At 42.3% G+C, this 11,246-nt stretch overlaps 1 protein-coding gene across 1 annotated transcript in view; it reads right to left on the reverse strand.

The window, feature by feature from the left end:
* The window catches only part of LOC129833716 (rab11 family-interacting protein 4A-like), an 84,391-nt gene extending 74,146 nt beyond the window's left edge, over positions 1-10,245 (reverse strand). Inside the window, exon 1 of the mRNA XM_055898492.1 lies at positions 9,924-10,245. Within this exon, the coding sequence (XP_055754467.1) occupies positions 9,924-10,223 (300 nt within the window). The 5' untranslated portion in view covers positions 10,224-10,245. The remainder of the gene's footprint in view (positions 1-9,923) is intronic.
* Positions 10,246-11,246: the final 1,001 nt, after the last annotated feature.

Below are 11,246 nucleotides of genomic sequence, written 5' to 3' on the forward strand. Positions count from 1 at the left end.
ACGTGCCTTTAGTGTTAACATGCCTTTAGCGTTAGCGTGCCTTTAGCGTTAGCGTACCTTTAGCGTCAGCGTGCCTTTAGCGTTTACGTGCCTTTAGCGTTAGCGTGCTTAAGCGTTAGCGTGCTTAAGTTTTAACGTGCCTTTAGCATTAGCGTGTCTTTAGCGTTAGCATTGGTGTGTCTGAGTCTTACTCCTTAACGACCTGAGAAATCATTGTTAGTTCCCTAGCTCTCCTAGCCCAGGCTCAACAGGAGAGAGCAGAGTGGGCAATTACAAACACACTGGCTGTGTCCCAAATGTCAACCTATTCCCCATATAGTGCACTACTGTGGACCATATCCTATGTACGGAATGAGGTGGCATTTGGGACTAGTCGTGTTCCTGATGATGAGTGAACCGTTAGAAATAAGGTCATCTGGCCAGGCAAACAGAGGGGCCCCAGTTAAAACCCTACTAATGGGACATAGAGAGAGAGACTGGGAAAACATCAGAGCAGAGCGGGAGGGGGAGAGAGAGAGAGAGAGAGAGACAGAGAGAGAGAGACAGAGAGGAAGAGCAGATATAGAGCAGAGAGAGAGAGAAAGGTGTAGAGAGGAGAGGCAGAGCAGATATAGAGAGAAAATGCAGAATTCTGCAAAAATATCCTCTGTGTACAACGTTAAACATAAAATTAGGCCGAACCGCTAACTGTCAAAATCAAGAAAATAGCTGTTAAATTCTACAACCACCTAAAAGGAAACGATTCCCAAACCTTCCATAACAGCCATCACCTACAGAGAGATGAGAGTCCCCTAAGCAAGCTGGTTTCTGGGCTCTGTTCACAAACAGACCCCACAGAGCCCCAGGACTAGAGGTCGACCGATTAATTGGAATGGCCGATTAATTAGGTCCGATTTCAAAGTTTTCATAACAATCGGTAATCGGCATATTTGGACCCCAATTATGGCCGATTACATTGCACTCCACGAGGAAACTGCGTGGCAGGCTGACCACCTGTTACGCGAGTGCAGCAAGGAGCCAAGGTAAGTTGCTAGCTAGCATTAAACTTATCTTATAAAAACAATCAATTAACATAATCACTAGTTAACTACACATGGTTGATGATATTACTAGTTTATCTAGCTTGTCCTGCGTTGCATATAATCGATGCGGTGCCTGTTAATTTATCATCGAATCACAGCCTACTTCGCCAAACAGGTGATTTAACAAACGCATTCGCGAAAAAAGCACTGTCGTTGCACCAATGTACCTAACCATAAACATCAACGCCTTTCTTAAAACCAATAAACAAGTACATATTTTTAAACCTGCATATTTAGTTAATATTGCCTGCTTACATGAATTTCTTTTAACTACACACTGCGAACTGTGTGAAGACCATTTCTTCCTAACAAAGACCGTAACTAATTTGCCAGAATTTGACATAATTATGACATAACATTGAAGGTTGTGCAATGTAACAGCAATATTTAGACTTATGGATGTCACCCGTTTGATAAAATACGGAACGGTTCCGTATTTCACTGAAAGAATAAACGTTTTGTTTTCGAAATGATAGTTTCCGGATTTTACCATATTAATGATCTAAGGCTAGTATTTCTGTGTGTTTATTATGTTATAATTAAGTCTATGATTTGATAGAGCAGTCTGACTGAGCGATGGTAGGCAGCAGCAGGCTCATAAGCATCCATTCAAACAGCACTTTCCTGCGTTTGCCAGCAGCTCTTCGCAATACTTCAAGCATTCCGCTGTTTATGACTTCAAGCCTATCAACCCCCGAGATTAGGCTGGCAATACTAAAGTACCTATAAGAACATCCAATAGTCAAAGGTATATGAAATAAAAAATGGTATAGAGAGAAATAGTCAGATAATTCCTATAATAACTACAACCTAAAACCTCTTAGCTGGGAATATTGAAGACTCATGTTGAAAGGCTCCACCAGCTTTTATATGTTCTTATGTTCTGAGCAAGGAACTTAAACGTTAGCTTTTCTACATGGCACATATTGCACTTTTACTTTCTTCTCCAACACTTTGTTTTTGCATTATTTAAACCAAATTGAACATGTTTCATTATTCATTTGAGTCTAAATTGATTTTATTGATGTATTATATTAAGTTAAAATAAAAGTGTTCATTCAGTATTGTTGTAATTGTCATTATTACAAATATATATATATAAATAAACATTGTCCGATTAATCGGTATCGGCTTTTTTTGGTCCTCCAATAATCGGTATCGGCATTGAAAAATCCTAATCAGTCAACCTCTACCCAGGACAGCAACACAACTAGACCCAACCAAATCATGAGAAAACAAAAAGATAATTAGTTGACACATTGGAAAGAATTAACAAAAAAACTGAGCAAACTAGAATGCTATTTGGCCCTAAACAGAGAGTACACAGTGGCAGAATACCTGACCACTGTGACTGACCCAAACTTAAGGAAAGCTTTGACTATGTACAGACTCAGTGAGCATTGCTATTGAGAAAGGCCGCCGTAGGCAGACTTGGCTCTCAAGAGAATACAGGCTATGTACACTGCCCACACAATGAGGTGGAAACTGAGCTGCACTTCCTAACCTCCTGCCAAATGTATGACCATATTAGAGACACATATTTCCCTCAGATTACACAAAGAATATTAAAACAAATCAAATTTGGATAAACTCCCATTTCTATTGGGTGAAATACCACAGTGTGCATCACAGCAGCAGGATGTGTGACCTGTTGCCACAAGAAAAGGTCAACCAGTGAAGAACAAACACCATTGTAAATACAACCCATATTTATCTGTTTATTTATTTTACCTTTCAAACTATTTACACATTTTACAACTGTTCATAACCAATAATCTAACATTTGGAATGTGTATACTCTTTAAAAACTTTTGTGAGTAATATTTACTGTTACTTTTTGATTGTTTATTTCCTATGTTAATTTCACTTTTGTTTATTGTTTATTGTCTATGTGAAAATATGTTTCCCATGCCAATACAGCCCTTTGAATTTAATTAAATTTAATTGAGAGAGCAGAGAGAGAGAGCGAGAGAGCGAGAGAGAGAGAGAGCAGAGAGAGAGAGAGCAGAGAGAGAGAGAGCAGAGAGAGAGAGAGAGAGGAGATTAACAAGGGTTGTTGTCACGTTATTGTCCTGTTGTTTTCTTAGTCATGCTCTAGATAGCTGGTGCTGTGTTTTATTCATGAAAACATCTACACCTACATCAACATCATCAATAAACAATCTAAATCAACCAGAGAGTCTCGGGCCTTAGAGGCTGTGAAGAATTACACTCACTTAGTTTCAACATTTTACCAAAGCTCAACCGTCCATTAACAGAAGGTCCACTAAAGCAACAATCAGCAATTTAGGCAGCTGTGATATGTTTGTAACAAATTACAATTGTATCAATGAAAAGCAAACAGATAGAATGAAACTACATTAGCTTGGTACAAACACTATCAGGGACTGGGTGTGTCTGAGTCCCAAATGGTAACACAACCACAAATAACAACCACTAACAACCATGTTACGTTCCCCAGTTTCTGTGTTGTGCGTTTGTGTGTATGGGTTTGTATTTTAGGAAATTGCTTCCTGGATTCCCCCAAGCAGCTGATTGGTCGACGACATTGCTAATTAAAGCTGACCCCGCCCTCTCGTCAGAGGATACAGCTGTATCCCATTACAGACTCCTTCTCCAGCTAGAAAAGCCAGTGTTCCTTTGTTATGAGAGAGATTATTAGTATGTCCTGTGTTGGTTGTTGCTGAGAGAGAGATTATTAGTATGTCCTGTGTTGGTTGTTGCTGAGAGAGAGATTATTAGTATGTCCTGTGTTGGTTGTTGCTGAGAGAGATTATTTGTATGTCCTGTGTTGGTTGTTGCTGAGAGAGATTATTTGTATGTCCTGTGTTGGTTGTTGCTGAGAGAGATTATTTGTATGTCCTGTGTTGGTTGTTGCTGAGATTATTAGTATGTCCTGTGTTGCTGAGAGATTATTAGTATGTCCTGTGTTGGTTGTTGCTCAGATTATTAGTATGTTCTGTGTTGGTTGTTGCTCAGAGATTATTAGTATGTCTGGTGTTGGTTGTTGCTGAGAGAGATTATTTGTATGTCCTGTGTTGGTTGTTGCTGAGAGAGATTATTAGTATGTCCTGTGTTGCTGAGAGAGATTATTAGTATGTCCTGTGTTGCTGAGAGAGATTATTAGTATGTCCTGTGTTGGTTGTTGCTGAGAGAGATTATTAGTATGTCCTGTGTTGCTGAGATTATTTGTATGTTCTGTGTTGGTTGTTGCTGAGAGATTATTAGTATGTCCTGTGTTGCTGAGAGAGATTATTAGTATGTCCTGTGTTGGTTGTTGCTGAGAGATTATTAGTATGTCCTGTGTTGCTGAGAGAGATTATTTGTATGTCCTGTGTTGCTGAGAGATTATTTGTATGTCCTGTGTTGCTGAGAGATTATTTGTATGTCCTGTGTGTGTCAATAGGATGCATTTATTTTTATTATTGGCGTTTGTATTCAGTTTGTGCCCAGGGGGGAAGGGGAAGGTGCCTAGGGAGTGCTTAGGCAAGAGGCCCCTGTATTTTGGTTAGCGCACCAGGTGGTGCTAGTTAGGTAAGTAGTGGGTGGGTAGGCAGGTAAGTAGTGGGTAGGTAGGAGAGGGGGCTTTGACATTTACTTTCTTTGGTTCTGTTCAGCCGTTTATCCACACTTACCGTGTGAAGGAAGCAATAAATTCCCAGTAAAAGGTAAATTCTCTGCCTTTTGTCATCCTTACTCGCACCTACAGTCCCATACCTCTTTCACTCCACGTTGAGTTATAGCAGGGTGTTGCGTTCCCTCTTCCAAGAGGCGTACGTAACAAATAACAACCACTAACCACAAATAACAACCGCTAACCACAAATAACAACCGCTAACCACAAATAACAACCGCTAACCACAAATAACAACCGCTAACCACAAATAACAACCGCTAACCACAAATAACAACCGCTAACCACAAATAACAACCGCTAACCACAAATAACAACCGCTAACCACAAATAACAACCGCTAACCACAAATAACAACCGCTAACCACAAATAACAACCGCTAACCACAAATAACAACCGCTAACCACAAATAACAACCGCTAACCACAAATAACAACCGCTAACCACAAATAACAACCGCTAACCACAAATAACAACCACTAACCACAAATAACAACCACTAACCACAAATAACAACCACTAACCACAAATAACAACCACTAACCACAAATAACAATCACTAACCACAAATAACAACCGCTAACCACAAATAACAACCGCTAACCACAAATAACAACCGCTAACCACAAATAACAACCACTAACCACAAATAACAACCACTAACCACAAATAACAACCGCTAACCACAAATAACAACCGCTAACCACAAATAACAACCACTAACCACAAATAACAACCGCTAACCACAAATAACAACCGCTAACCACAAATAACAACCGCTAACCACAAATAACAATCACTAACACAACCTGTTCACTGGTAAACAGGATGCTATTAACAACCATTATTCAAGACCCAAGTACTAACAGAAATACCAAGATGGCCATCACATACAACCATTCAAATCTCCCATTTGAAAGCTATAAAGAATGTAATTTCCCAGAAGGAATTTCACTTCATTGGCATGAAGGACACTAATTACTATGGGTATATTACTGTGTTGAGTTGTGTTGACACACTGAGCTGCCTCTGTAGGGTATATTACTGTGTTGACACACTGAGCTGCCTCTGTAGGGTATATTACTGTGTTGATACACTGAGCTGCCTCTGTAGGGTATATTACTGTGTTGATACACTGAGCTGGCTCTGTAGGGTATATTACTGTGTTGAGACACTGAGCTGGCTCTGTAGGGTATATTACTGTGTTGACACACTGAGCTGCCTCTGTAGGGTATATTACTGTGTTGACACACTGAGCTGCCTCTGTAGGGTATATTACTGTGTTGATACACTGAGCTGCCTCTAGGGTATATTACTGTGTTGATGCACTGAGCTGCCTCTGTAGGGTATATTACTGTGTTGATACACTGAGCTGCCTCTGTAGGGTATATTACTGAGCTGCCTCTGTAGGGTATATTACTGTGTTGATGCACTGAGCTGCCTCTGTAGGGTATATTACTGTGTTGATGCACTGAGCTGCCTCTGTAGGGTATATTACTGTGTTGATGCACTGAGCTGCCTCTGTAGGGTATATTACTGTGTTGATGCACTGAGCTGCCTCTGTAGGGTATATTACTGTGTTGATGCACTGAGCTGCCTCTGTAGGGTATATTGGGAATACAACATCTATTTGACAAATCCTGTGTACAGCCGACTACACTCCATACTAGTGGAATCTGGAAAGTAGACATCACACACAGGCCCTCTACACAGAGAAATGTTAGGCCTACTCATCTTGGCATCTGGGACGGAAATGTGAAAAACATTGGATGTGTTTACCCTGTGTTAAATGTTCCTCGTTAGCATCAAGACTACACACACCTATTAGCCTCACAGCTGGAGCCATCATAACCTGGAGATTGGATTACATCTGAGATTTACTGTATGTGAGTTTCAGTAGACAGACAGACACAGACAGACAGACATATAGATAGTTACAGGCAGACAGACACAGAGAGCGAGGGAGAGACAGATTTACATACACCAGACAGTTTATTAGGTACACCATCCCGTTCATGAAAATGGATTGCTCCTACAGACAGTGAGTCCCGTGGCCGTGCTGTATAAAGCAGACAGGCATCAAGACATTCAGTTACTGTTCTATTGAAAGTTAGAATGGGCGAAACCAGTGACCTAACCGACTCAGTATCTCAGAAACATCTGCCCTCCTGGGCTTCTCACACACAACAGTGTCTCGGGTTTATCCAGAATGGAACTACCAACACAGAACATCCAGTCAGCAGCAGACCTGCTGGAGAAAACAGCTCGTTGATGAGAGAAGACGAAGGAGAATGGCAAGAATGGTGCAAGCTGACAGGAGGGCCACAAACAGACAAATAACAGAGCAGTATAACAGTGGTGTGCAGAACAGCATCTCAGAATGCACATCTCGTCGATCTCTGTCACAGATGGGCTGTTGCAGCAGACGACCACACCGGGTTCCACTCCCATCAGCTACAAACAGGAAGAAGCGGCTCCAGCGGGCACGCGATCACCAAAACATTTGAGGAGTGGGAAAACATCGCCTGGTCCAACGAATCCCGGTTCAGGATTTGGCGTAAGCAGCATGAGTTCATGGACATTTCAGTTGAATGTATTCAGTTGTGCAACTGACTAGGTATCCCCCTTTCCCTTTCCATCCTGCCTGGTACAGGCTGGTGGCGGTGGTGTAATGGTGCCTGGTGTCAACAGTACAGGCTGGTGGCGGTGGTGTAATGGTGCCTGGTGTCAACAGTACAGGCTGGTGGCGGTGGTGTAATGGTGCCTGGTGTCAACAGTACAGGCTGGTGGTGGTGGTGTAATGGTGCCTGGTGTCAACAGTACAGGCTGGTGGTGGTGGTGTAATGGTGCCTGGTGTCAACAGTACAGGCTGGTGGTGGTGGTGTAATGGTGCCTGGTGTCAACAGTACAGGCTGGTGGCGGTGGTGTAATGGTGTCAACAGTACAGGCTGGTGGCGGTGGTGTAATGGTGCCTGGTGTCAACAGTACAGGCTGGTGGCGGTGGTGTAATGGTGCCTGGTGTCAACAGTACAGGCTGGTGGCAGTGGTGTAATGGTGCCTGGTGTCAACGGTACAGGCTGGTGGTGGTGGTGTAAAGGTGCCTGGTGTCAACGGTACAGGCTGGTGGCAGTGGTGTAATGGTGCCTGGTGTCAACAGTACAGGCTGGTGGTGGTGGTGTAATGGTGCCTGGTGTCAACGGTACAGGCTGGTGGTGGTGGTGTAAAGGTGTGGGTAATGTTTTCCTGGCACACGTTAGGTCCCTTGATACCAATTGAGAAACAAACATTACCGACACCTTGTAGAATCCATGCCCCGAAGGATTCAGGCTGTTCTCGAAGCACAGCGGTGTCCAGTTGTCTGGATGTCCTTTGGGTGGAGGACCATTCTTGATACACACAGAAACTGTTGAGCGTGAAAAACCCAGCAGCGTTGCAGTTCTTGACACAAATCGGTGCGCCTGGCACCTACTACCACACCCCGTTCAAAGGCACTTAAATATTTTGTCTTGCCATTCACTTTCTGAATGGTACACATACACAATCCATGCCCAATTGCCTCAAGGCTTAAACATCTACATTTAACCTGTCTCCTCCCCTTCATCTACACTCTCAGGATAAAAAGAACAATCTAGAACCTTAAAGGGTTCTTCAACTGTACCCATAGGAGAACCCTTTGAAGAACTCTTTTTGGTTGCAGGTAGAACCCTTTCTACCTGGAACAAAAAGGGTTATCTTTTGGGGACAGCTGTAGAACCCTTTTTTCTGATTTGAAGTGGATTTAACAAGTGTCATCAATAAGGGATCATAGATTTCACCTGGATTCGCCTGGTCAGTCTATGTAATGGAAAGAGCAGGTGTTCTTAATGTTTTGTACACTCAGTGTAGATAAATAGATATCTTGTCTCAGGAAGGAAAGATACACAGAGCATTTATCAGAAAAGCAGGGAACTGTAATTTAGTGATATCCTGCTGAGACAGAGACAGGTCGTTTACTAGGCTGCACCTCAACTTCCTGTCTTCCTGCCCTGCCTGCCTGTCTTCCTGCCTGTCTGTATGCCTGTCAGTCTGGCTGTCAGTCTGCCTGTGTTCCTGCCCTGCCTGTCTTATGCCAGTCAGTCTGCCTGCCTGTCTTCCTGCCCTGCCTGTCTGTCTACCTTCCCTGCCTGTGTTCCTGCCCTGCCTGTCTATATGCCGGTCAGTCTGCCTGCCTGTCTTCCTGCCCTGCCTGTCTGTCTGCCTACCTTCCCTGCCTGTCTTCCTGTCTGTCTGCCTACCTTCCCTGCCTGTCTTCCTGCCCTACCTGTGTCTGCCTACCTTCCCTGCCCCTCTTCCTGCCCTGCCTGTCTGTCTGTATGCCTGTCAGTCTGCCTGCTTGTCTTCCTGCCCTGCCTGTCTGTATGCATGTCTGTCTGCCTACCTACCCTGCCTGTCTGTTATAAGGATATTGTAACAGGGTTAAATAAGCTTCCACATGATACTAAAATATGGCATTTCAATGTTTTTGTATTGATGTCGGTTGGTTGAATGTAAGCTTCACAATTTTATAAAGGTGTATTGGAAAAACTGTACAGTGACAAGCGAAACAGCAGACACCAATAGTTTTCCAAATCTATAATAATTGTTTTATTTCTAATTCATTATAGAGAAGTGATAATGATTCATGTGAAATGAATGAGTGCATTGATAAAGCCTAATGTCAACCTGGCAAATGTAACCCCACGATCTCCGGTACAATCGTAATATATATATATATATATCCCCCCATTAGGTCTGACTCACCATACCCATTATGATAGACCTATCGATGTCTGAATATCCTGGAAGGACATGCCTACCTGTGGTTGGCGCGCGTACAGATGTGTTGACGTCAATGAGAATGTATCGTTCTATTTAGACCATGTCAACTCAATGATCCTATCAGACAGGTTTGATATTACACCAAATCGTATAATCCATCAGAAAATAAATCCAACGGTCACCTCGAGATCACATTCGGTTCTGGCTGGCAACCTGTTTGTCTCAGTGTCATATCAACGTTGGCGATTAATACATTTGTAATAAACTAACGTACACGCATACGGCCTAATAATGTTATCATATTTCAAAACATTTGCACAGACAGGAGCTTTATTCGATCAAATCTCCTCTAAATTCTCATTCATCATAAGCAACCGTGGATGTCGTCAACCGACAGATGGAGACTTACCTCATCTCTGTCACCCTGCCCGAACTGGAGTCCCAAATCCACAAAATGTTCGACCCGAATGTAACCATCAGCATCCTCATCACACACGTCGAATACCTCCTTGAGCTTTTTCAGGAACCCGAGAAGCTGTTCTTGATCGGGGAAGACGTTTCCTTCCATCTTAGAGTTCGGTTTGTCAGATAATGTCGTTATTGAACGGACTTTGTTTGAATTCGTTCTGTAGTCGCCATCATTCCGGTTGCTGTTCTCCGCTGGTGCCGTTGCTGACTGGCTCGGTTGGTGCTGTGACATCAGCAGCATCCCGTTACGGAATGGGAAGGACCACTGACGGCCGCGCGGTGGGTAGAGACGATAAATTGCTACGATTCACGATCGTAAAGGGGAAAAAAATTGACTTACGTAAACATCTGCCCATGAGCGTGTTTTTACAGTGTCAGGTGTTTTTAATTTATGATATTGAGAAAGATACAATTTGATGTTATTGTGACACCATCTAGCTCGTTGATTGTTTTCCAACCATAGGACTATTGAATAGACAATTGGAAGTTAATCATTACTGTAAATCAATGTGAAATAAATGGTGATATTTAAAAGTAAAAACAGAACTAAATATGACAAACGTTTTCCCAATCGCCAAAGTATGTATTTTCCTTGTACAAGCCCCAGCTCCATGGTTACCCTGAATAGCTACTTACATTCCATTAAATTGTCCTGACCTCTGGTGTGGATGCTCTTCTTAATAACTACTGAAACTATAGCATTGTTTAAGAAACCCCACATATCCAATCATAGGATATCAAACTTTATTATCTTACAAAAAAAAAAAAAAAACAGTAAAGATGGGACATTCACAGTTATATCAATGTGTCAAGTCAAGTCCAAAGATGAAATAACATATTTGACGGTAGTTACCCAACCTACCCTGTACCCCCTCTTCCACAATACAACATTAGAAGGTTTGAGTGGGTCATTAAAATGGTGCTCATCACACCCACAACTAAAACTAATCAATAGCTTTAATCCAGACTTTGAGTCGCTGAATCCAAGGTTCTGGTCAATTTCATTTTAACTCTTGCTTTACTGAGGAAATAAACTGAAACTCAAAACTATTGAATTTAACAAATCTTCATAAAAATGTTATCCTGAATTAGTTGATTTGAAGTGGAATTGACCAGATTTTTGTTGTTGTGTTGGGCTGGAACAAAAGCCTGCCCTAAGGCTGAAACCCCCAGTGTAGGGAGGAGCAGGGTAATATAAAAGGGGTAAGGCTGGGATAAGGGGTTTGGTAAGGTAAAATATCTACCCGTATACAGCTCTTCATCA

Source organism: Salvelinus fontinalis, chromosome 34 (assembly GCF_029448725.1).
Source record: "Salvelinus fontinalis isolate EN_2023a chromosome 34, ASM2944872v1, whole genome shotgun sequence".
NCBI lineage: Eukaryota > Metazoa > Chordata > Actinopteri > Salmoniformes > Salmonidae > Salvelinus > Salvelinus fontinalis.